Raw genomic sequence first — 24,638 nt, 5'->3', positions numbered from 1 at the left:
GTTGTATCTTGAGGGAAAAGTGGGGTTTAGATGTACATACGTTCTCTTTCATCAGAAAAGACCTAACGGTTTTACACTGAGATTGGAATGAATTTCAGAGTAATGGATATAATACAATTTTTTTTTTTAATTTATTTATTTTAGAGAGAGAGAGAGACTGGGAGGGAGGGACTCCAGGAGAGGGAGAGAGAGTCCCAGCCAGACTCTGCCTTGAGCACAGAGCCCGATGTACGTTCGATCTCATGACGCCAAGATCATGACCTGAGTCGAAACCAAGAGTTGTGTACTTGACCAGCTGCACCACCCAGTAATTACAGGCCCCCCAGTAATTTAATTTTTATTTAATCTGTGTCATCCCCTCCCCACTGTTGAAATGGGTATCCATTACTGTTCTAATTCAGAAGCAAGTCATTTTTGTATAAAGGTGATGCAAGAGGTAGGACAATGTGGAATTCTGTTGGGGCTTCCTTGTTGCCTGAAGGAGACATTTCTGGTTTGTGAGCTGTTTTGGCGTCCGTGAAAACCTCCCGGCCACAGGTCCGATAACTTAGCTCCCAGCATGCTGCATGGCTCAGGCAGGGGTGTGTCGAGCGTTCCTCCTACCCACGAGCACCAGGCCCTTGGTCTTTGAAAGAGTGAGGTGAGTCTGGGGTGTGAATTACGTCTCCTGGAATGGAGTTTAAAAGGGAAGCTAACGGTTGCTCTTTTTTTAAAAAACTGAGTTTAAACACAAATACATCTCAGGTTAGCTTTCTGTCGTAAAAATTCTGAGCACAGGAGAAGTGGGATAAGTTGAACAGGGAAGAGTCTTGGGAATGATTTCCATCCGGGATATTTAGAAAGAAAGCCAGAGGGAGGAGGCGTCACGGCTGACGGTCACGGGGCAGATCCCGCAGGCCCAAGGGGTCCGGAGTTGGTTCATGGCAGTGAGCTGTCACCTGACCTGTCCTCACGGGCTGGCAGAGCCACCATCCTGGGACCGCCCGGGCTGGCGTGGGCCTGGGTTAGCCGACAGAGTTGCCGGGGCCCCGAAGGCCACCCAGGTGTGGGTGCCAGTTACCGTGTGCGCTGCCATCCGGAAGGAAGCTGCTGACCTCAGAGCGCCCACACAGGTTTCCTGCTCTCTGTGGAAGGTCTCCACCCCAGAGCGGCCCCGGGAGGCAGGGAGGCCGTGTCCCTGGCCACCCTGTGTTTCTGGGTCTTGCTCTGCTGTCTGGCTCTGCCGCTTGTGGGGTGGCTGCATTTACGTGAGATCCTGAGCACCTCTGGAACGGGGACGCCGGTCTGTGTGTACCGACAGGCAGACCAAGGCCACGAGAACTCAGTGTCCTCGAAGGACCAGACCACGCTCTGTACATGGCTCCTCGAAGCTTCCAGGGGCGAGTTGCTTCTGTTCCATCTGGCCTGGTTAGGGCAGGAGCAGAGCCAATGGGCGTCTGCCTATGGGGTCAGGTGGAGGCCTGGATGTCCTCCGAACCTGTACCCAAAGCCCGCCGCTGGGGCCATCCAGTCCCCGAGATGAGTGGCATCAGGCACGCTGTCGCGCCTCACAGCCGGGCTCTCTGAGGCCAGACCCCAGCTCGGCCACTGGTAGCCGCGTGACCTGAGGGGAGAGCGAAGCGAGCGTCTTTCTGGTTTACTGAGCGTCATCAGGAATGAGCACCTGCTGGATTTCTGGTCCGAGTCCCATGAGCCGATGTCTGGAACTACCTGGAACTGTGCTAGGATTGCGGCGTCTGGCTGGCTCCGTCGGTGAAGCGTCTGCCTTCGGCTCAGGTCATGATCTCAGAGTCCTGGGATCGAGTCCGTGGCAGACTCCCTGCTCAGCGGGAAGCCTGCTTCTCCCTCTCCCTCTGCCCCAGCATGTGGGCTCTCTCTCTCACAAATAAATAAATAAAATCTTTGGGGAAAACAAGTTAAAAACTGTGCTAGGAGGGTGAGCTCTGCGTGAGCGTTGGCTGCCGTCACTGTCACCTCTGTGCATGCAGCGAGCACCCCCTCCCACATGTCACCTCCCGGAGGTATCGTGCAGGTCCAGGATTTCTCCGGCACAGCTCGGGGGACCCGGCAGCATGAGAGGGGCTTTGCCCACTGCCCGGTCCGTTCTCTTCCCCAGAGGTTCTACGTGGCCTCGTCGCGGCAGCTGAAGCGCCTGGAGTCGGTGAGCCGCTCCCCGGTGTACTCCCACTTCAACGAGACCCTGCTGGGCGTCAGCGTCATCCGCGCCTTCGAGGAGCAGGAGCGCTTCATCCGCCAGAGTGACCTGAAAGTGGACGAGAACCAGAAGGCCTATTACCCCAGCATCGTGGCCAACAGGTGGGCGCGCGCGGCCCCGGGGGGGCAGGTGGAGGCCTGAGAACTCCACCCTCGTTCCTGGAGGAGGAGGGTGTGAAGCCAGGCTCGGGCCCTCACCACCGGGCGGGAGGACAGGACGCAGTGACCCCTGAGAGCAGACGGGAGCGCTTCAGCTCCCAGCGTCGAGTGAGGGCCGCGACCACGTTGTCCTGGAGTCAGGGAACACTGCCGGAACTACCCGTTCGCTGTTGTCCTGATGATGTAAGGTCGCCCACGATGGGCAGACTCAGCCAGTATTTTTGTGTCCTGATTCTCGGCCGAGAGGGAATCACCCCCACCGTACCCCTGTGTGATGAGCATGGGAAGCCATTCCCCAGTCTTAGGTTGGCCCCCCTGAAATTGCTGTGCCCCGAAGATCGTGAGTGGATGGATAACATCAATGGAAAAGATGGGACGGAAGTTTGCTCCTTGTTGACTAACTGCAGAGAAGTGTCTGATCCCTAAAAGAGTATCCTCCTCACTGATGTCCTCATACGTGTTTTGACACGTGGTATAAAAGATTCTGGGAGGGGGTGACAGCACCCTGGGAGCTTCCCATCCTAACCAGCCGTCAGCCCCGTCATACACAGTATCACCCTGTAACGTAAGACTAGGAGACCATGAGTTGTTGGAGACCCCACCTTCCCTGCAGAATCCTTAGAGTGTGGGTCACATCTGGCTCTGTCTTTGGGAGAAGCTACACACCCGGGGAGATCAGTCTTGTGAATCCGAAGGGCTGTATGTGACAAAAAGATCGACACCCCCATCTCTCCCTAAGGTGCTTCACGCCTTGAAATATTAATATTCCTAACATCATGTGATATCTTACAGAAGTTAGCTTTAAACCAGTGATATATCTGTTTATACTTCCAAAGGTGAAATAATCCATTTTAACATGTCTACAAGGGGGATGATGTGGCTCTGGGAACATTAGAGCAACATTGAAAATAGTAGCTTTTCTCCCCCTCCCCCCTTTCCTACCAAGAGAAGGTTATTTTAAAGTAACCTCTACACGCACTGTGGGGCTCGGACCCATGACCCCGAGATCAAGAGTCGCACACTCCACGGATCTTGCTTTGTGAGATCGCCAGCTGGTACCCCCAAGGGACGGTTATTTTAAATCAGTGGTGCCTCTTACAGTTGATGACTTCTTATGAATTTAGGAATTTTCCCAGACGTCATTTTAAAGATGGGTGTATATGGATATATTTTAAAGCTTTCAGTGAGAAAAAGTTGGTTCTCACCAGGACAAGCTTCACTTCCCTGGGAAGTCGGCTTCTAAAGAACTCACTTTCGATCCCTGGGGTTCTCGGACTAATGAGGAAGTAGCGAGGCCGTGTCCCTTTGGCCGTCCTTCCCCTGTGAGCTTTTCTCTGGAACTCTCCGGGAATTACGGCAGTTAGCAAAGTGACCCCCACCCCGCCCGCATGAACCAGAAACCGGAAACTCTGGAAAGCTGACTCCAGGTCTCTGTGTGTCTGTCTGTCCACCTGTGTGTCTGCGGGCAGGTGGCTGGCTGTGCGGCTGGAGTGTGTAGGCAACTGTATCGTCCTGTTCGCTGCCCTGTTCGCCGTGATCTCCAGGCATAGTCTCAGCGCCGGCTTGGTGGGCCTGTCTGTGTCATACTCATTGCAGGTAAGGGGGTGCTCTCAGCCAGATTTTCGGATTTTCTTCTTGGGGGAGTCAGTCGTCGGATTCTTGGGCCTTTGCTTTGAATCCGGGCAGGAGCTGGGGGAGCCGCTGGAGGCCGAGCGGCGTTTGAGAAGCCCAGTGACCCAGTGGTGCTGGGGCGGAAGGGAGACATGTGGCCAGGATTCCCCTGAGTCAAGGAAAGCCCGTGATGGCCTGCCAGGGTGTCCCCAGCTACAGGAAGAATGCTGTTCTGGCTGTGACTCGCCCTCCCATCACGGCTTTCGCTTGGGCACCCAAATTTGGATACGTGGTATTTTCCTTTTCCCATCTAGTTCGAAATATTTTCTGATGACGTTTCTGATGACTTGTATGGCCCAGGGCTTATTTTGAAACGTGTTTCCTTACGAGGCACAGTGTAGCCTATCAGGGTGATGGCGATACATGAGGTTCATGTTTTCTGGACCTATTTTACCTAGGGCATGTTGTAATTCGTAGTTACTTCCAAAGATATTGCGAATCGTGCTCACTCTAGAAGCTCACCCACAGGTCACCACGTACTTGAACTGGCTGGTCCGCATGTCGTCCGAGATGGAGACCAACATCGTGGCGGTGGAGAGGCTGAAGGAGTATTCAGAGACGGAGAAGGAGGTAAAGGCAGCAGCCGGCCTGGCCTCTCCTGACCTCTTCGGTGTGACTTAACCCGGACCATCCGCAGAGCCATAGCCTGCGTGCCTTCGACAGGCGGCCTCTGTTCGACAAGAATCGTCTTCTGTTACTTGTCATGTATTTGTGTGGGGGCTGCTGTTAAGGAAAATGAGACACTTGTTTCCTCTTTGAAGTTTAAGAATCGAGTACCCGAGAGGTGATTCAGAGCATGGAAATTCACTCACCAGAGGCTCAGCACGTGCATATTGTAAAAATGATGACGGTGGGAAGGAATTGACCTAAGTTTGGGGAAGCCTGCCCTTGCTCAACCAAGGTCTGCATTTTATAGATGGAGCAAAGCGTGGCCTAGGAAGGAAAAGTGGCTGACCCGAGGTCACGTGCAGTCAGAACGGCTGGGAGTAGGGCCCCAGTGTCCGGACTTCAGTGCTGCATTGTCCTCAGAAACTGCCTTTTTCTGCCTGCGATGGTAGTGATCATAACGATAGTGACAGTAATGCCTAGAGAGACACCTCTGCCCCCTCCACCACCTGTAATGACAGCGACCCGTATTGTGCCCTCAGAGGGGCCTCAGGCCCTGAAGCACACATCTGACATGGAATAATTCATACAACCTTTCTGTAGCCTCGTAACTCCCGTTCTGTCGTGACCCCATTTTACAGATGAGGAAACTGAGGCACAAGGTTAAGTTACTTGCAGGAGATTAAATGGCTGGTAAATGGCCGACCCAGAATTTGCTTCTGTGCCGTTGGCACACTGCCTCCCAAGAACGTGCCCCTTGGGAATGAGACCACGGCCCTGGGTAAACTGTCTTGAGGGATCTACAGAGGTGAGCGATGCCCTGTCGTTCACACTCACACGGGTGAGCCCAGTCCCCCTTCATCAGAGATCATCATTCAGGATGGTGTGAGCGCCCCCTGAGGAAATAAATATGTATTACACCAGGGTTTTCCCACTCTACTGATTTTATTTTTTTACATTTTTAAGATATAATTCACATGCCATGCAGTGCATCATGTAAAGTATGAAATTTATTTTTTAAAAAGTACCATGTTTTTATTTCTTTTGATTATTTTTATGTTTTTAGGATAAGAACATATTTGAAAAATATAAAAGAAAGCAGAGCTCATCCAGGGTCTTACCACTACTAAAAATATTTATTTATTTGTTTGTTTATGAAGACTGTATTTTCCCAGTTAGAAAGTTCCATCCACTTCCTTCCAGTGCCCTCCATGTTCTTACAGCTTATCCCCTTCCTTTATATACCTAAATTTATAAAAGGGAAATACACTTTTAAAAAAAAATTTAATATAGCAAGTTTATGGGGGAGAAAGGATGAAAGCTCTCTTTCATCCTCTCTGTTCCTCATTTTCCCCAAAGCTACCCCTGATCCTGGCCCCAAGCATATCCAGTTGTAGCTCTCAGGAAGTGTTGAATTTAGCTAAGAAACTCTTCAGAAATAAGGGCTGTGTGACCCTGGGCAAGTTACCTACCCTCTCTGTGTCCATTTCCTCATATGCAAGGACCCCATCATGGGACTGTAGTGAGGATTAAATGAGGTCACGTGACAGTAATCTTGAAAAGCATTAGCCATTGCTTTGTCCTCCAAATATAGGAGGCACCCAGAGTAAAACCTCTACCCTTGTGCCTGTCAGAGAGGACCACTCCTTCATTGATTCAGTCCACAAATATTCATGGAGCCCCTGCTGTGTGCTGTGGCGGGTTGCGGGGGCTGGAGTGTGGCAGTGAACAGTGAACCAACCCGTCCGCATATGGTGGATGTTCCAGGGGGCATGGACAACAGAATAAGCAAATAAAAGCACACCTCAAGTGCTAGGAGGTGCCACGTGGTCTGAGGGAGATCCGAGCAGGGTTGGGGATCGAGGGCACAGAGCCAGGGCGAGCTCTGCATGGCCCGAATCAGCACGTGAAGGAGCAAGGCCAGAGGGGAGTTTGAGGAGGGTGCAGAGGCCCAGAAGCGGGGCACACAGGTGTGTTGGGAGCAGAGTGAGCCGGGGGAGGGAGAGGAGGTCAGAGGGGATGTGTCGCCGGCTCTCTTGTAGCCCTGAGGCTCCTGAGGCAGACCTAAGATTCCTTCTCCAACACCCCATTCCTTACCACCCCCCCAGGCTCCCTGGCGAGTCCCGGAGATGACTCCACCCAGCACCTGGCCTCAGGTGGGCCGAGTGGAATTCCGAGACTATGGCCTGCGCTACCGAGAAAACCTGGACTTGGTTCTCAGGAACATCAATATCACCATCGATGGAGGGGAAAAGGTGGGTTCGCCCCGTCCCCCTGACCGTTCACAGCAGTGCGTCCCTTGCAACCAGGCACATTGTTTCCCCGGTTTCTCACAGTCCCAACTCCATGGGGCTGGAGTGGCCTTTTCTGGCAGGGGCTTTGTGGAAGCAGAAGCTGCTAGAGTGTCCCAGCCGCAGTACATACTGTCAGCAGAGAGCCAGATGAGGCCCGCAGGTAAGTTTTGAAAAAATCTGAATACGTTGCAAATACTGAAGAATCTGGTATGTCTTAGATAAAGATCCATTTCCTGCCTTTTTTTTTTTTTTTTTTTTTTGAGTGAGTGAGTGAGCATGTCCGCTGCTGGTGGGAAGAATGGCAGAGGGAGAGTATTAAGTGGGTTGCAGGGCTCAGTCACATGACCCTGAGACCATGACCTGAGCTGAAAACAAGAATTGGATGCCTAACCAACTGAGCCACCCAGGCACCCCTAATTTCCTGCTTTTCTTGAAAGATCGAACATCTAGCAACATGGGGCTTATACTCCCTGCCTGGTTCTTTCTAGACAAGACGAGAACCTCCCAGCTCACCCAGCCCCTCCCCATCTCACTTATGTGCCTACTTGGCCCCCATGGGCATTTGGGTTTGCCACCTCTAGAATAGAAAGATGCCATCGTCACTACTAGGGACGGCTTAGTGAACATGTGAAGTTGTCAGAATTCTGGAATATATCCCATTCCCAAGTTGTTCCTGGAAGACGTCCTTGCTCTGAGACCTTGAGACCCTCCTTAGGAATCAGATGAAGGGTCTTCCTGGCTGTCTGCCAGAGGACAGAGTTTCTTTAATCTCTGAACATATGTGTTCTCTTTTTAAAGATTTTATTTATTTTATTTGACAGAGCTCACAAATAGAGACGCAGGCAGAGAGGGAAGCAGGCTCCCTGAGATCATGACCTGAGCCGAAGGCAGAGGCTTAACCCACTGAGCCATGTAGGCACCTCTGAACATATGTGTTTGCTAAACTGTTCCTACCCTGAGGCTCAGAATGTTTCGTTCCCATGAGAAATCTCTCTCACTCACACCAAGGGGACGAACAGAGCAGGTGGTGGTCTCGCTAACGCTCTGTGACTTACATCCCATCACGAGACTCCGCTGTGTGACATTCCTGTTAGAGGCTGGAGGGAGCCTGCTTTTCAAGAGACCACACGAGGAGGGAGGAGGTGTAATTGGATGTCAGGAATGTTAGTCGTTGGCCACTGAGCAGGGGGCCCCATTTCCTGAGGAGAGGATGAGTGGAAACTGCGTCCTGTCCATAACCTCTTGTGGCTCCTGCAGTCGGGATGGAGGGAGGAGGTGTACAGGGGTTCGGCCTGAGTCTTTGAGATGCTGGACAGCTCAGGATGGGAAACTCATCATCAAAGGATTGAAAAACAGTATGGGGGGGAATACCCGATTATTAACATTACCTAGAGTTGAAAATAATAGGGCTTTCTTGAAAATCCCTTCTGCCAGAGCCCTGTCTCTTTGGGAGGTCTGACCTAACTTATCAAAAGAGCCAAATATTTTAATTTACAAAATGAGGTGGCTTAGAGAAGGAAGCCCTTCTTGACCCTGAAGGGGGCCCTGGGAAGCTGCTGACTGGGAGAGCTATGTGGTGGACATCGGGTTGACCAGAGGACCGAACTGCTTTAGGGCAGACATCTGAAATGTGGGCCCTGTGTGGGGAACAGGCGAGGGGTAACCCCCAGACACCAGCATCCCCACCTCACCCTGGGCCCTTCCTGTCCCACAGGTTGGCATCGTGGGGCGGACGGGAGCCGGGAAGTCGTCCCTGACCCTGGGCTTGTTTCGAATCAACGAATCCGCAGAGGGGGAGATCATTATCGACGACATCAACATTGCCAAGATCGGCCTGCACGATCTGCGCTTCAAGATCACCATCATCCCACAGGTGAGGTCTGGGTGCAGCGAGGGAGTGAGTGGGGGGCAGGGAGAGTGACGTATGTACGTATTGGGGACAAACGTAAATATATTCCTATTTTATTATTTTCATTGTTCTCATTGGACCAATACTGTTTCTTCACCACTGAATCTCCCCTTAGCGTATAAATCACAGTGGGAATTAACCAGGCATCGTTCCCTTCACTCCTGCTGGCTCCACTCAGGACAAGAATAAGGTTCTTAAGAGCCAAGCGAGAAATAAGAATTTTCCACACTGATTTCTGTAGGTGTGATTCTCTCACGTGTTGCCTTGTCGTGGTGTTTTCCCTAAAATTTCTTCTGAGATTCTCCTTCGGAGGCAGGGAACGGGGAGGAATCCACAGTACTTTATGATTAGGAATTATCTATGCTGCTTCTCCCAGTCAGAAGGTTCCATGTATTGGAGACTCTGGGAAGTTTTGCCAAAAGAAATTTATTTTATTTCACTTAACCCAGGATTTTCCAAGCCTTCCCCTCGCATTACTAACATCTCCGGCAATAGCGATTGCGAGGAACCCTGGAGCCCCATCTTGAGTGATTCTGGCCAGAGCTGTTCACGTCGCGCCTGTTTACACCGGGTGCAAGCATCGTGACGTGAGCCTCACCTGCCGTCTGCTCTCTTCTCCCCGGACAGGACCCTGTTTTGTTCTCGGGTTCCCTCCGCATGAACCTGGACCCGTTCACCCAGTACTCAGATGAGGAAGTGTGGACGTCCCTGGAGCTGGCTCACCTGAAGGACTTCGTGTCCGCCCTTCCCGACAAGCTGAACCACGAGTGTGCGGAAGGCGGGGAGAACCTGAGGTAAGAAGCAGGGGTGCGAGGCCCTGACTGGGTCTCCTCAGCTCTGCCTCCATCGAGGTGTTGGAAGATTCTGTCCTTTTGCATCTGTGTCAGGCCTAGGTTTGAGTCACGGATGAGCCATTTTCTCTTCCCTTCTTGTCGCTTCAACTTCAGCATCTGTAAAGTGGGCTTCAGTCCAGGCTCATGGTATCGTGAGGTATAAAACCGGGATGGCCCGTGTGGTTCCTTTCTTATGCCAGGTTTAGTCCATGGAGTGTGACTGTTAGTTGTTCACCTATTGAAAAGCTTCTCTCTTGCTCAGTAAATTTCTGAGCTCTCCGAGTCGCCACCCGCTGCCCTGGGCCTTCTCCCAGGATCCCCAGGATGCCCCCCATGACCCAGAACTGAAGTATCACTGCCTGGTGGCGCAGGGAGCCCAAGTCGTGCTCCAGCGTCCCCTGTGCCTCATCTGTCCCTGTGACAACCACCCACCAAACCTCAGACGTGTTCAACACTTAAGGCCCTTGGGGAGGGTCACTGCCGGGCGGCCGTGCAGTTCTCGGCTCACTCCCAGGGCTGGGGGTCCGCTGGGGCAGATCGGGTCGGCTCCACACATCCCTTATCCTCCAGCCGACCAGCCCAGGCGTGCGGTCACGGCGATGGCGGAGGCGCAGGAGTGAGCGGACCCCGGAGGGCAGTCCCTCTGCGAGCCTCCGCTGGCCTCGTTTGCCGGCATCCCGTCGGCCAAAGCAAGACACGTGGTTGAGTCTGGAGTCAGTGGGGAGGGCCCTACAGAAAGCACAGATATGGGGCCGTTTGGTTACCCTTCACACCGCCCATGCCGAGCTGCTCCCCTGTGAGCCCTGTTCTGAACATGACACTGAGAGCCCCACTCTAGCTCCATGGCGAGAACGTCCCGAGCAGTCACTGACGTCTGCTGAGGGCACAGGCGCGGGGACCAGGGAGTAGCCGGGCTCCTCTGGCCTTGGCAGCTCCTAGTGTCCCCTTTCTCTACTCCCAGCTCCTGCCTGGGCTCAGGGTCAGGGGTTGGTTTTGACCCTCTGTCTCCTGGTCTTTTTCTCCCGGTCAAGCGTCGGGCAGCGCCAGCTTGTGTGCCTGGCCCGGGCTCTGCTGAGGAAGACCAAGATCCTCGTGTTGGACGAGGCCACGGCGGCCGTGGACCTCGAAACAGACAACCTCATTCAGTCGACCATCCGGACGCAGTTTGAAGACTGCACGGTGCTCACTATTGCACACCGGCTGAACACCATCATGGACTACACGAGGTGATGCTCTGGTCCTGCAGATGTCCCCGTTCGTTCAGCACCGTCCTGTGTGGAGGGACAGCCCTCTCTTTCCCTTGGGTGTTTCTGACATCACTCCATCATGTATTCAGTCAACACACACGTAGAGTGCCCGCCTCCTTCTCAGTCCTATTCTAGGCACTGGGGACTCAGCAAGGAAGTAAGACAAGGAGCCTGCCTGAGGGATCTTCTAGGTCATTCGGGGGCTGGGTGCAGAGACAGACAATAGACACTTGAACACACCAAAGCTAATGGTGCTGGGAACGAAGTAGAGAAAGTGAGAGAGCCTGTCCTGGGGTAAGCATCCCAGGGCTTTGACCAGGAGGGGTCAAGGATGGCAGCCAGTTGGAAGGCTACTGCAGCAGTCCTAACAGAAGGTGTGAGGGGCCTGACCCAGAGCAGGGATTTGTTGGGGTGGCTCTTGGGGGCACAAGGTGCTGACCCCTTCCTTTCTCCTCACGTCTGTGTCTGCTGCTCTTGCAGGGTCATCGTCCTGGACAAGGGAGAGATCCGGGAGTGCGGCCAGCCCTCCGACCTCCTACAGCAGAGAGGTCTTTTCTACAGCATGGCCAAAGATGCTGGCCTGGTGTGAGCCCTGGAGCTGGTGCATCCGGTCAGAGCTACAAGGCTGACACGCCGGCGTCCGGGGATGATGTACTGGGGCACCATCCTTGGGAACCCAGGCCTCCTGTTTACTGAAACCAAAAAGAAGAAAGAAAACAAACAAACAAACCCCCAAACCAAAACACACAAAGCAGCTAGCGTCTGGCCCCCGAGTTGGAATTGGCCGTGAAGAAGTAGGAGAGACACAGAGCTGCAGCCCACCCAGAACCCTCCCGCCCCGCCTCCGTTGCCCTGCAAGATGCACAGATGTTCTCAGGCCCCCAGGAACGCACGCGTGTGCTCTCGGTGCTCGGCGGGGAGGTTTCGGCAGCGAGGCTGCCAGAGAAAGTGGTTTCATAAAAACGCTAGTGACCAAATCCAGCCAACTGCCTCAGGGCTCTCCAGCCAAAGGCAACGGGTTCTGTCTTTGAGAAGCTCCCCGGCCCCCCCCGATGGCTGTCCCCGGCACCCCCCAGAGTGCTTGGTCTCTTCAGAGCTGCAGGTGGGAGGTGAGGGGCCATCCGTTGAGGGCCAAGCACACTCCTCTTACCAGCCATGTGGTCTTCCAGGCGCTCCGACGCTGGGACCCCACGTCTCAGCCCCGCTCCCCCGGTGCTCGCCTCCCAGGCCAGGGGGCAGCCCCCATGTCTACGGACTTCTCACTGGCGGGACTTGACAGCACTTCTGGGCCGTGCGGACCCAGGGCTCGTCTGCGCACCGGCTCCCCAGCCTGCGCGTTTGGCTCGTCATCCATACTGGTCTTCTCTCTTTCCTCACTGCCCCTTCTCCCGTGGCCGGAAGGCTTTACTGCCCTAGTCCCCGAGAGAGAAGATCTGCTGATGGTGATGAAACGGTCAAGGCCCAGAGCGCTAGGTACCTGCCAGGTAGGACCAGTCGGGGCTGAAAAGAGCCCCGTTGAGTCTCCTCCGTGTGGTTAGATTTTTTTTTGTTTTTCCTCGCCATTGGCATCTGGGTAGCTTGAAGGATGGCCGCGTGGAGAGCTTGACGTTTCGTGACTGAGTCTCTTCCAGGACAAGAAAAGGGCCTATTCACGAATATCAGTGTTTTCTTTTCCTTTTTTTTTTTTTTTTTTTTTTTTTTGGCTTTTTTGGTTTTTTGGCTTTAAGTGCTGCTCCAAGGGGAAAAACAGTTTCAAGACTTTAATTTCTTGGGAAGAGGTGCTGGTTGAGGAGCAGCGTTCCCAGGGAGGAGCCACAGCAGCCGGCAGGTGACGGGTGGTCCACGTGTTCCGGGAGGAAAACGGAGAAGCAGAGTCCTTTGCGGTTTCTCAGACCAGAGCGAGACCCAAAACGCAGAGGAAGGTCACTGTTGCTCCGAGATTCATACTTGCTATGAATTACATTGCTGACTTCACACCCAGAGAAGCACCTTCCTTCTTTTAGGTGGAATATTTATTTTTTTGTAAGTTATACCATTCTTCGACATTAGATAAACCAAGTTTTTCTTGGGGATCTTTTTCTAATGACACTGGAAACATGAACATTTGCAATAATTTACAGTAAAAAAAAATACTTTGTTTCTTACTGAACAATTGTTCTGTTTTCTTTGGGGTGTTAGCAGAGTGTTCTGCCGTGTCCTTCAGAGTCAGGACGGGTAACCCTCTTGCCTGCTTCTGTTCTTTCTCTTTGGCAAACCCATTGTCTCCAGTGGGAGCCCTTGTTCGGGAACGGGACCTGAGGGGTGAAGAAGCAGGCGGGGTTTAGTGGGGAGTCAGCCTGGCCCGGTGGACAGAGCCTGGGCTTGAACCCTGCCTTTGCGGTTTGCTAATAACTGTGTGACTTCGCATACGTCGCTGGACATCGGTGCCCCCGCTGCGTGTGTTACATAGGCCTGATCGTACCTGTCCTGCAGGGTTGTTGTGGCGATGAGCAATGGCATGTTGGTGGCACACACGACCTTAGTCATGTAAGACACAAGCCAGGCCAAAGTCCCACGTGGCTAAAATTAACCGAGAAAATCCCTTTGTGTCAGCTAGGCCAGGCTATGCTGTGAGAGCAAATTAGTGCTGATCTCTTGGGAAAGGGAACGTCAGGTTAATTTCTCACTCGTGCATTCTTTGATGACCATCAGATGCCTCTCTCGGGTCCCTGTCTTCCCTGCAGCGGCAGAGAGACCTAGGCTATTACGGTCTTAGAGCATCAGCTCCCAAGGGCCAGCTTCCGGAGGTTGGCACTGCAGGGCAGGGGAAAGCGGGCACAGGATGATGCATCTGTGTTCTTCATGCCCCAAACCGGAAGCGACACAAGTCCGTTCCACTCAGCCCATGGGCCAGAGTCAGTCACATGGCCCCAGCCCCAGCACAAAGGAAGCTGGGAGATGCAGGGGTGCGTAAGGAAGGGCAGTACCTCCCCATGTGGTCGTTCCGTGGTTTCTGAGTTGTGGCTTGCAGGGAAATGAGGCTGGCGTGTTCGGTGTCTTCAGTTTGAAGAACCAGCTGTGTTTGGGGAGCAAGCCTGGGCTGCACCCTGAAACCAGGCCCCAAGTAATGGCACAGAGCAGGCATCCTGGCCCTGCCAGGCTGCCCTCCAACAGTGCTTTGTGTCGCCTGGAGCGTGAACGTGTTCAGCAGAGAGGAGCTGGTCAGCTTATTCCCCTGAGAAGGGAAGTATTTGGATGTGCCACATGGGGGGGTCAGGTCAGTTTTAGAGGTGGGGTCCCAAGTCAGGTCATAACCAGGTGTCCCAAGTGGGCAACCTGGTGAGTTCCTGTGGGTGTGCGCTGTGGGGTGACCGGTCCTCAGGAGGCTCGTGGGCCTGGGTTCAAGCTCTCGCTCCTTCCTGAAGAGGCCACATGCAGCCTTAGTCTCAGAGGGGGTGGCGTCAAAAGCCCTGAGGCTGGGGCAGGGGTGCCTGCTCCCCCACTCGTCCAGGTAAGTGCATCTGTGCTGTGCAAGGAGTAAGGGGGACCTCTCCTGTGTGCCAGGCCCTAGGCTTGGTGCTTAGCCTTGCTCCCGTGGGAGGGGGACCCCAGGCCAGAGGGGAGCGGGGACCTGGAGTGATGCTTCCCATGTGGGTCCTACAGCACCTTCTAGCAAAGCACTCAGAATCTGACCACTTCTCAGCCCTCTGGTGGCTGCCATGTGGGTCCCTCCCTCGTGCCCGTGACAGCCACCTCAGCGATTTCCCTGCTGCCCTGGCCACCCTCTCCTCTCCTCCCCCGCTGTATAGTCTGTTCTCCACCCAGCAACATCGTGTGCCTTTAAAAACCCCTCCATCCCAACCCTCCAGTGGTCCCCACCTCTGGCAGCAGCCAGCTACCCTCCACAACCTGGCTTCCCGTGACCTCTGCCCTGAGCTCCCCTCCAGCCACCTCGAAGGCCCCTCCAGCCACAAGGCCTCTCTGCCGCCCTTCCAGCATGCGGGGCACTGTCCCGCCCTCGGGTCTTCCCTCTTCCCCAGACATTAGCATGGCTGGTCGCTCCCATTTCTTTCACAGTGGCAGCTCACGGAGAGCAAGGCTCTGATCGGTTTACTCCTTAATGAATGCCCTCCCCTAGCACATCACTCAAGGCCAACGACAGACTGAGCTCTCTGTGCTGGGCCCTGGGACCTGTGTGACATCTTCAGGGCCTCTAGAACGTACCTTTCAGGAGCTGCAGTTTCTTCACTGGTACAGCTGGGATCCTCGCGTCCGCCTGGCCAGGTAGGTGCAAGGAAGGAAGCCGATCCAGGTAAAGCACCCAGCACCACGCCTGGCCCTCAGGACCCCGTCCTACATGTTGATGCCTTTCATTCATTTGTCCACCTATCCATCCATCAGTCTGTCCGTCCGTCCATCCATCCATTCGTCCCTGCAGTCGTCCTTTATCGAACACTCCCTCATGCTATGTGCCGTGCCGGGTACTGGGAGTCACAGTGAACACATGGGAACAAATCCCTTGTTTCAAGAGGGAAAAGACCCATTCCTTCCCTTCCTGGGGAAGATGCCCGAGTGGAATTCAGCTGTCCGCGAGCTGATGTTCCAGAGCTGAAGATGTGTGCGTGTAGCAGGTTAGGATGTGGGCTCTGGATCCCTGCTTACGCTCTGTGTGCATTTTCTTGTCTGTAAAAGGGACCTCATGAAAGTGTCCTAGTCAGCTGATCACCACGGTGCCTTCCTTCCCCCATTTTAGGGATTCCCCGAAAGCCTGTGGCGGGCGTTGGGGCAGGGCTTGGTGAGCGTTTGCTGTGACGCGAGGGGACACAGGAGGGTAAAGGGCCGACCGAGCCAGGCACTGAGCCCAGGTCTGAACGTGGCTCTCCCTGCAGGTGTTGCCCCCCGAGCCCGTGGCACGGTGTCTGGGGAGCTGTGCTGTGCGCTCCTTGGTACCCTCCTCGGTGCTGCTCCCATGGCACACACACCACTCTGTCCCTGAGAGAGGCCCTGGTGGCCCTTGAATGACCCTGAGTGCATTGGCCAAACACACAGCAGCTGCCACTTTGGCCTGCGGTCACCCTGCCTGGATGTCAGGGGCCCCGCTCCAAGCAAAGTACTGCATCTTGTTCCCTCCTGTCCTTCCACGCTGGGCAGCACCCCCACACGATGCCTTGGGCTATAAATAGACCCAGGACAGACCTCCCCCCAACCCCGGGCACTCACCAGCTGGGTGGCCTTGGCAGGTCCTGTGAACTCTCTGGGCCTCATTTTCCACATGGCCAAAACAGAGTTGGTAGGTACTAGCCATGGTGGGGCCGGCCCTCTGGAGGCAGGACCGGGGGCAGGCAAGGGATGCAGCCCTCTGACCCCACTTGGCAGGCGTCCGAATGAGCCACTGGCCACACCTTGGCAGAGGGACGTAGAAGCTGCCATTGGATCGAGATTTCATTTCCTCTGGGCTGAAAACCCTACCCTGGCTGGACCAGCAGAAAGTCCCCGTGACTTGGCTGGGACAGGGTGGTGGGGGGCGTTCACAGGCCCTTCCGGACGCACCCACAACAGCCACTGTCCATGTATCTGGATGACCGCTGGGCTGGGTGAGCCCGGTGCCTCTCAGCTGTGTGGCTGGTCCCCCAGGGGACACTTGGCAGCTCTGGAGTTCTCTTCGTCACACCTGGAGGGGACAGTGCTTTGGCATCGAGTGACAAGAGACCAGGGATGCTGCTGAACGTCCCACAGCGCACGACCCAGAATTACCAGCCCCACTTCAATAGCGATCGGTTAAAGAAACATCCCGGCGTGTACGGCCTCTGCCCCACAGAGGACCCAAGGAGGGCCTCCAACAGAACAGCACTGACACAAACGGTGGAAGTTGATTGAGCCCGTGCTTTGGGCCCAGCTCAGCTCAGAGCACTTCCACGTACTAACTTTGTCCCTGCAGCGACGTCATGAGGTCACGGAAGAACCCTGGGCTGCCGGAAAGTTCATCTGAGGCGCAGACCCATTTCTCATGCCGCCCTTCACCTCTGTGTGTCCGCGTGACCTCAGGCTTGGCTGTCTTAGACTCTGTCCCTCTTGCCCCACACCTGCTGCCAGCTTTAGCCACACTGTATTAGGTTCCCAACTGCTGAGGGAAATAGGCCCGAGCCCCATGGTGCGTGGTGCTGGTCCTGGCCCTGGACGGAAGCAAGCCTGGCCCATCTCCGCCGTGGACCTTGGGCTTCCAACGGTCTCCCGGAGACACTCTGGTTGGTTCCCCTGCTGCGGGCCTCCCCCGACCCCGCCACTCTGGCCCACCCCAAAAGCTGGAATTTGGTCTTTCACACACATGAAAGGTGTACCCTGAGCAAATTTTCTCCGTGGGGGACCCCACAGTCCTTGGCTCCGCCAGTCCTGTTTTTGGCACAGAATGTGCTAGTGCTGGGGGCAGGCCTGTTCTTGGTGCTGGGGGCGGTGGCCTGTGTGTTGGTTCAGACAAGATGCTCCTTGGGGCTCATCTACAAAGGGGGAGGAACCGCAGCAGGAGGTGTGGAATTTTCTGGAATCCTGTGGGGAGCTTTAAAAATACATAACGGGGGCGCTGGGTAGCTCAGTGCGTTAAAGCCTCTGCCATCGGCTCAGGTCATGATCCCAGGATCCTGGGATCGAGTCTTGCATCGGGTTCTCTGCTCAGCAGGGAGGCTGTTTCCCTTCCTCTCTCTCTGCCTGCCTCTCTGCCTACTTGTGATCTCTGTCAAATAAATAAATAAAATCTTAAAAAAAAATAACAGAATGGAGAGTGCATCACCGCGTGGTTGCGGCTGGGAGGAAGGCGGGTGTGGTCATGATATGGCGACCAGAGCGGTCCTGGTGGTACTAGACATATTCACCAGCCCAACCGGTGGTGGTGAGGCTGGAGCCTGCACAGAAACACGTGTGACACGCGCAGACATGCACACATGTGCATAAATACAAGTAAAAGTGGGAAAATCTGACCAGAATCAATCAGTGGTACCAATGTCCATATTTTGGTTATGATGTCATACTGTTGTTTTCCAAGATGATGTTATTCGGGGAAACAGAGTAAAGCTACCCGGGAACTTTCTGGATTACTTCTTACAATGGCTTGTCCATCTATAACCATCTCAAAATAAAGGGGGTAATTTGTAAAAAAGCACATGCTCCATTGCCCCAGCCCAGTCCCGGGGATGGTGATTTTCAGCATCCGGCGGGGAGCCCTGGCACGGGTGGGTTTTTGAGTCTCTCAGGTGAGGCCCCCAGGCAGCCAGCGTGGAGAGCCACGGGCCACTTCAGCTCCGGGGTGGACGGGGCCAGATGAGCCCTGATCAGACCGACCCAGGCGTTCCTGTGTCCTCCTGGGTCTGTGACGACTGGTTGCTTTCTCTGCCATTTTCCTCCCAGAGAGCAGAAGGGTCTAGACCCAACCCTGTGGTGCCATTGATGGCCCCTGGGTCACGTGTACCCCCAGGGCACAGCAGTCTCTCTGGGCAGGTACGATGAGGCGAGGGTTGAGGGCTCAGACCAGGCCCGATTCCTGCGCCAGCCTATAAAACAGGCCCTGCTGGGCCAGCAGCTGGGTCGGGCTGCCGCTCTCCGCCAGCTGCCCCTTATCCATGACCAGCACCCTGCAGGGGTAGAGAGAAACGAGCCACTCTTACCAGCCCAGTCAGCCCTGGGCACTCTGACACCGAAAGCCCAGTGTGTCTGCCCAGGTCGAGTCTGGCCCTCCCTGCGGTTTCCTGATGCTGACGAGCAGAGTGGAAGCCTCTGCTGGGCCCGAGTCCTGGGCCTCCTCCCTCCCCTCTCCTCCCCTCCCAGCATCAGTTTCACCTCCTGTAGTGTGCACACTCGCTAACCACTCCAGCTCTGAACCCCGCTGCCTTCCTCTGCTGCTGCGGGGGTGGCGGGGGCCGGGGGCGGGAGAGGGCAGCGTACCTGGCGCAGTCCATCACAGAGCGCAGGCGGTGGGCGATGAGCAGCACCGTGCACCGAGCGAACCAGCTGCCCAGGGCCGCCTGCATCTGCAGCTCCGTGCCCGGGTCCACGGCGGCCATGGCCTCATCCAGAATGAGGATCCGGGTTTTCCGGAGAAGGGCCCGTGCCAGACACAGGAGCTGCTTCTGGCCCACGCTGGGAAAGAGTGGGAGGGTCAGGCTGGACACTGGTGTGCCTGCACATCAGGATCGGCGGGGTCTGCCCACAGATGGGGTTCCCCCGACAGCCACAGGAGTTGAGGGGATGGTGTGTGCCCACGCACGTCTATGCGTGCGGTCGGTCTCCGGTCCACAGAGATGGGAGGGATCCCCGTCCTGCCATTTTTGAGCACAGTGACCCGAGGCGAGACATTCAAACCCCGGTGCCTCAGTTTCCCTAGCAGTGAAATGACTATTTCTATTTGTACCCTGGGGTCTTCACCCTGTGCCGGACACACAAGCAAGTGCCTGTGCACGGTCACTTCTCACAATGACCTCCAAGGTGGCTACTGTATTAATGAGTCGTATGACTACCGAGGGTTTAAGGACAACTTAAGGCCCATAGAAGTGTTCAGCAGTGTGCTTGCCACAGAGAAGGCCCTCGGCACCTGCGGGCTTCTCCTCCTCTAGTTACCAACAGGGAAGTTGCAGCTCGAGGTCACACGGACTGTGAGACCCCTGACCCTCGCTCGAGACCCAAGGGTGTCCTGCAGTGCTCTGCTGCTTCTCATTGTGGAGCCTTCCAGCAGTGTCTCTGGGGGACCCCAGGCAAGCCTCAGGCCTCCTGTGCCAATTCTGCAAAATGGGTTTCTTATTTCTTTTAATTTTTTAAAAAAGATTTCTTTATTTAATTGACAGCCAGCGAGAGAGGAAACACAAGCAGGGGGAGTGGGAGAGGGAGAAGCAACCTTCCCACTGAGCAGGGAGCCCAACACAGGGCCCGACCCCAGGCCCCAGGGATCATGACCTGAGCCAAAGGAAGACATTCAACGACTCAGCCACCCAGGCACTCCCGCAAAATGGGCAAGTGCCTCTCTGAGGACTGTAGGGAAGAATTATGTTCCCTATATCTAGGCACTGTTTCAACAACTTGACTCAAAGAACTCCACCTGCTTACAGGAAGGAGATACTAACTGTAATTCCCATTTTACAGATAAGGAAGGTGAGGCCCAGAAGATTAACTTGCCCAGGGTCCCAGAGCTGCTAACTGGGACATGTCTAAACACGTGGGAACCAAGCTACACCACTTCCTCTGTGTCTGGAAACTATTACCACCCCTAGTCCCTCACGCTAACACCAGCGGGGGCAGATGGGTTTCAGAATCCAGAACATCTTAGCCCCCCCACCAATTTTATTTATTTGAGAGCAAGAGAGTAAGGGGGGGGGCAGAGAGAGAGAAAGAATCTCAAGTAGATACTCTGCTGAGCACAGAACCCTATGCATGGCTCGATTTCATGACCCCAAGATCATGACCTGAGCCAAAATCAAAAGTCTGATGCTTAACCGACTGAGACACCCAGGCGCCCCCAGAGTATCTTGATTTTGAAAAAAGCACACACCCGTACTCCTGACGACAGCATTATTCACAACAGCCGAAAGGTGGAACCAACCCAAGTATCCATCAGTGAATGAATGGATAAGAAAAATGGGGTCTCTACAGTGGAACATCATTCAGCCTTAAAAAGGAGGGAAGTTCTGACACCTGCTACAATGTGGAGAACACTATTCTGAGCGAAATAAGCCAGCCACTTAACTGAGGTACCCAGAGTAGCCAAGTTCCTAGAAACGAAGCAGAATGGCGGTTGCCGCGTGCTGAGGGCTGGGGAAAACAGAATTGCTTCTTTAATGGGTAGAAGGCTTCAGTTTTGCGAGATGACAGAGTTCTGGAAATGGGTTGCACAGTGGAGGGGATGTACTCAAGACGACCAACCGTATGTTAAAAGGTGGTAAAGATGCTAAATTGTATGTGTATTTTACCACAATTAAAATTTCTTTAGAAAGACATAGGCCAGGGCCTCTTGATTTGGACTCAAGTCATGATCTCAGGGTCATGAAATTGAGCCCCATGTCGGGCTCTGCACTGGGCATGGGGCCTGCTTGAGATTCTCTCTCTCCCTCTGCCTCTCCTATCCCCACTCGCACGCCTGCTTGAGATTCTCTCTCTCCCTCTGCCTCTCCTATCCCCACTCGCACGCACTCTCTCTCTCAAAAAAATAAGAAAAAGCATCTACCATATGTTTACTCAATACCCCAGTGCGCATGGGGTTAGCCCCTATATCAAACACATTACCTTTGCGGCAAAAGAAATGCTGAGTGGGATAAAGAAAGACCGTAAGTGGGTAAAGGTTGGGTTTTGTCCCCAGATACATGTAGGAACTGAATTTAGGGAAAAGAAACTGGCTACTTAGAGACTGTTGGTATCTGGGATTGCTGAGTGAAGGGATTCGTACTGTAAGGACTGACTGGGGCGGGTAGTCCTACGGGGGAGGCGGGTTGCCAGGGCGTATTATCCCAGGCTGAGGCAGTGGGGGGAGCCTTGGCCACACCTGCTGCTCCCCCAGCAACTCCCAGGTCCTGAGGGGTGCGGGGCAAGCCTACCTCAGGTTGTGGCCTCGCTCGGCACACTCATACTGCAGCTGGCCCGGGAGGCTGGCCACCACGGCTCTGAGCTGCACCGTCTCCAAGGCCTCCCAGATGGCTTCATCTGTGTGCTCACTCAGCACGTCCAGGTTCGTCCGCAGAGAGCCGGGGAACAGGGTGGAGTCCTGGCCAGAAGGGGCAGTGGCTCAGAGCGGGGCCCGGCCATGCCTCTCACCTCCGCCCACCCCGTTCCCCCAGACCTCACCTGGGGGATGATGGTGATCCTGGACCGCAGCGTGTGCAACCCCACATGGGCAATGGGGACCCCGTCGATCCAGATCCCCCCCTCGGCTGCCTCCAGGAGCCGCACGAGGCCCCCGGCCAGGGAGGACTTCCCGGCGCCCGTCCTGCCAACAATGCCCACCTGTCGGGGGATGGGAGGCAAAGCTCGTTCTGGCCAGGCCTGGCAGACCATGGGCTGAAGGGCCCCTAAACATCTGTGTAAGGTGTTTCCCCTGCATCCAAGATCCATCCGTCTGTCCATCATCCTTTGAGCACCCGTCCTTCCATCTGTCCCTCTGTCCTCTCATCTGATTACCTTTCCATATACCCATCCCATTCTATCCAACCTTCTTTCTGGACATCATTCCCTTCCCCTCATCTCTCCCATCTTTCCCGCTCTACCCCCGCCCTTCCGTTTCTCCCTCCTTCCACCCTCACCCATCCTTCCATCGCCATCTCAACCTATATCTATCCCGTCCTTCATCCATTCTCCCTCCCAGCCCAGCCATAGCTCATCCGTCCATCCATCTGCCCATCATTGTATCTGCCTCCCCCCCATCCTTCCTCAGTGTTCACTGCTGCATTCCCAACACCTGACACTCGATGGAGGTTTGGCACGATTTAAGAAGTGAATGACACATGTCACCCATCATGGGACAGGCACTGTTCTAGCCACCAGGAATAGAGGAAATAGGATCTCGGAACTCGATCTCCCCGCCGTGCTCCAAAGAGCTCCTTGTGTGGTCTGGGAGATAGTACAACTGAGTATGCTTCATTTGAATACAGAGGAATGAACAAGCCCCCTCTATAATCAGACTCGGGGCCTGAAGTTGCCTGGGATGGGGGAGGTGAACAGGGTAACCAGGGAAGGCTTCATGGTGGAGGGATTCTTGAGTGGCATTTTGAGGGATGAAACGAGTAGGAGTTTGGGGAGGGGGATGATTCCATGTCAACCACACTAAGTGCTAGACTGTCGACTCCCCAAGGGCAGCACCGGGTGCCCACCTGGCCTGCTGAGGCAGCTGACCCACCGTGTTGGCTAAGTCCCAGCAGGGCAATGCACAGAGACTTGGGCCCGGCCTTGAATGCCAAGCTCAGGAGTTTGGGCTTTTCTCTAAGGGAAGGTGGGAGCAGAAAGCAGGTCTCAAGCAGGGGAATGACACAGCCAAATAAAGATCACAGGAAAACAGACTAGAGGTACTGAAATGGGAGGCTGGGGGCTCAGGGGCCTAGAGCCGTCCGGGGGGAGGCAGGAAGGAAGTACAACTGGGTGAGGAGTCCATGGGACTAAGCGCCTGTAAAATGGGATAATCCTAGCACTTCTGCATGGGGCTGTCACAGTAAAACTGCAAATGGCAATAAAACCATTGTTAAACCTTTCTGCAGTATTGGCGATGTCCCAGGCCCTGTCCAGACAGCGTCCGGGTATTAACTCAGTTAAACTTCACAACAGCTCTATATTGATACTATGATTTCCATTTTAAAGATGGAAAAACTGAGATCAAGACATGAAGTGACTTGCCCAAGGTCAGCCATGGCAAAGCCAGGAACTGAGGTCAGGCAAACTGGATAAGGCACATGGAGCATTCAGCCCCCTACCCCAGCACATAGTAGGTGTTCAACTAAAGTCACAAGCAAAAAGAAAGGAGGGAGTCGGGGAGATGCCTCTTGGTTGGGACACCAAGGTGGGCGGGTGTCCCGAGACACCAAGATGGCGGCAGGTTTGGGCGAGAGTGTAAGTTCAGTTAGGGGGTGATAATGCATAGATAAGGGGAGCTGAAGCGGAGTGCGGGGGCGGCAGTGCTTGCCCTGGGCTTGGCCTCCATGAGGAGGAGGATGTGGGAGAGCTGCTCACCTTCTCTCCAGCATGGATCTTGAAGGACACACCCCGGACAGCCAGTGGGAGCTCAGGATGGTATCTCAGCCCAAAGTTCCGGAACTCGATCTCCCCGCCGTGAGGCCAGGGGGACCAGGTGGCACAGGTGGGCAGCCTCCAGGGTGCCTGGGGCAGGAGGGGACACAGGATCAGAGGAGCCTCTCTCCGAGGTGTCTCATGAAGTGGCCCACCTCTTTGAGGTTCAGTTTCCCTTTCTGCAAAATCGGTATATTTACTCTCTTTTATAGGTTGTAGGGGATATGGAACAAAATAGTATCTGGAATTATAAAAATAATGCTGGCACTGGCTATTATCATTATTAGCCACTATTAATTGTCAGATGATACCTTCTCTTCCTCTAGAAGGGGTAGACACTCCCCTTCGTCTTTGGGAGGAGGGTGAGATTGCACAGTAGGGGTCATTAAGCAGCTGCTGGCTCTTCCTGGGACCTTGACAGGGCCTGCCACCCCCGGAGGCCCCGAGGAGCAGTGGGCCCGTATGGAGTGGCTACAGTGTGCTTGGCCCGCAGTCCTTCCCCGTGGGGTCTCCCACACCCCTCCCGGCACACCTGCCCTTGTCCCTCCCCGGAGCGGATCCTGTGTTACTCTAAATTCGCTGGGAAGCCTCTGTGACGTTGCTAGCACACTGTTGTTACGGCGCTGTCCCAAAGCTGTTCCTTATGGTCCCCTGTCACCCAGAATGACCTGCTTTGCCCAAGTGAAGAAGCACAGGAACCAGGATATGTCCCAGCCCCGGTCCCTCTGCTCTTAAGCATTCCTGCTGCGCTGACTGCACCTCCAGCCTTCGGTGCTCAGGGCTGTCATGCCTGGAGTGGATCTAGACTCCGGCCCGCACCCCGGTCCCCCGTCCTCCACTGCCACCTCCTTGGGCGTCCGGTCATAGTCCTTCATCCGCTCCACCGACACGATGCTGCTCTCCAGGTCCGTCCAGCTGCGAACAGCCCACTGTAGCGTCTGGGTCATCTGGTGGGAGAAGACACCACAGGCCGGCTTCAGTG

At 54.7% G+C, this 24,638-nt stretch overlaps 2 protein-coding genes across 3 annotated transcripts in view; one reads left to right on the top strand and one right to left on the bottom strand.

Moving 5' to 3' along the window:
* Nucleotides 1-17,150, top strand: part of LOC111156238 (ATP binding cassette subfamily C member 1) — a 131,608-nt gene extending 114,458 nt beyond the window's left edge. Inside the window, exons 24-31 of the mRNA XM_022516989.1 lie at nt 2,117-2,316; nt 3,843-3,969; nt 4,513-4,614; nt 6,759-6,905; nt 8,659-8,817; nt 9,481-9,647; nt 10,718-10,912; nt 11,414-17,150. Of these exons, the coding sequence (XP_022372697.1) occupies nt 2,117-2,316; nt 3,843-3,969; nt 4,513-4,614; nt 6,759-6,905; nt 8,659-8,817; nt 9,481-9,647; nt 10,718-10,912; nt 11,414-11,522 (1,206 nt within the window). The 3' untranslated portion in view covers nt 11,523-17,150. The remainder of the gene's footprint in view (nt 1-2,116; nt 2,317-3,842; nt 3,970-4,512; nt 4,615-6,758; nt 6,906-8,658; nt 8,818-9,480; nt 9,648-10,717; nt 10,913-11,413) is intronic.
* Nucleotides 17,151-18,042: 892 nt separating this feature from the next.
* Nucleotides 18,043-24,638, bottom strand: part of LOC111156078 (ATP binding cassette subfamily C member 6) — a 45,516-nt gene continuing 38,920 nt past the window's right edge. For both annotated transcript variants that reach the window (XM_022516673.1, XM_022516674.1), the window contains exons 26-31: nt 24,502-24,603; nt 23,600-23,746; nt 21,728-21,886; nt 21,481-21,647; nt 18,845-19,039; nt 18,043-18,534 (exon numbers count right to left, since the gene is read on the bottom strand). In XM_022516673.1, coding sequence (XP_022372381.1) covers nt 18,426-18,534; nt 18,845-19,039; nt 21,481-21,647; nt 21,728-21,886; nt 23,600-23,746; nt 24,502-24,603 — 879 coding nt within the window. In that variant the 3' untranslated portion in view covers nt 18,043-18,425. The remainder of the gene's footprint in view (nt 18,535-18,844; nt 19,040-21,480; nt 21,648-21,727; nt 21,887-23,599; nt 23,747-24,501; nt 24,604-24,638) is intronic.

The sequence above is a fragment of the Enhydra lutris genome, unplaced genomic scaffold (genome assembly GCF_002288905.1).
Source record: "Enhydra lutris kenyoni isolate GAN:26980312 unplaced genomic scaffold, ASM228890v2 scaffoldscaffold45, whole genome shotgun sequence".
Lineage (NCBI taxonomy): Eukaryota > Metazoa > Chordata > Mammalia > Carnivora > Mustelidae > Enhydra > Enhydra lutris.
This window is presented reverse-complemented; position numbering and strand designations above follow the sequence as displayed.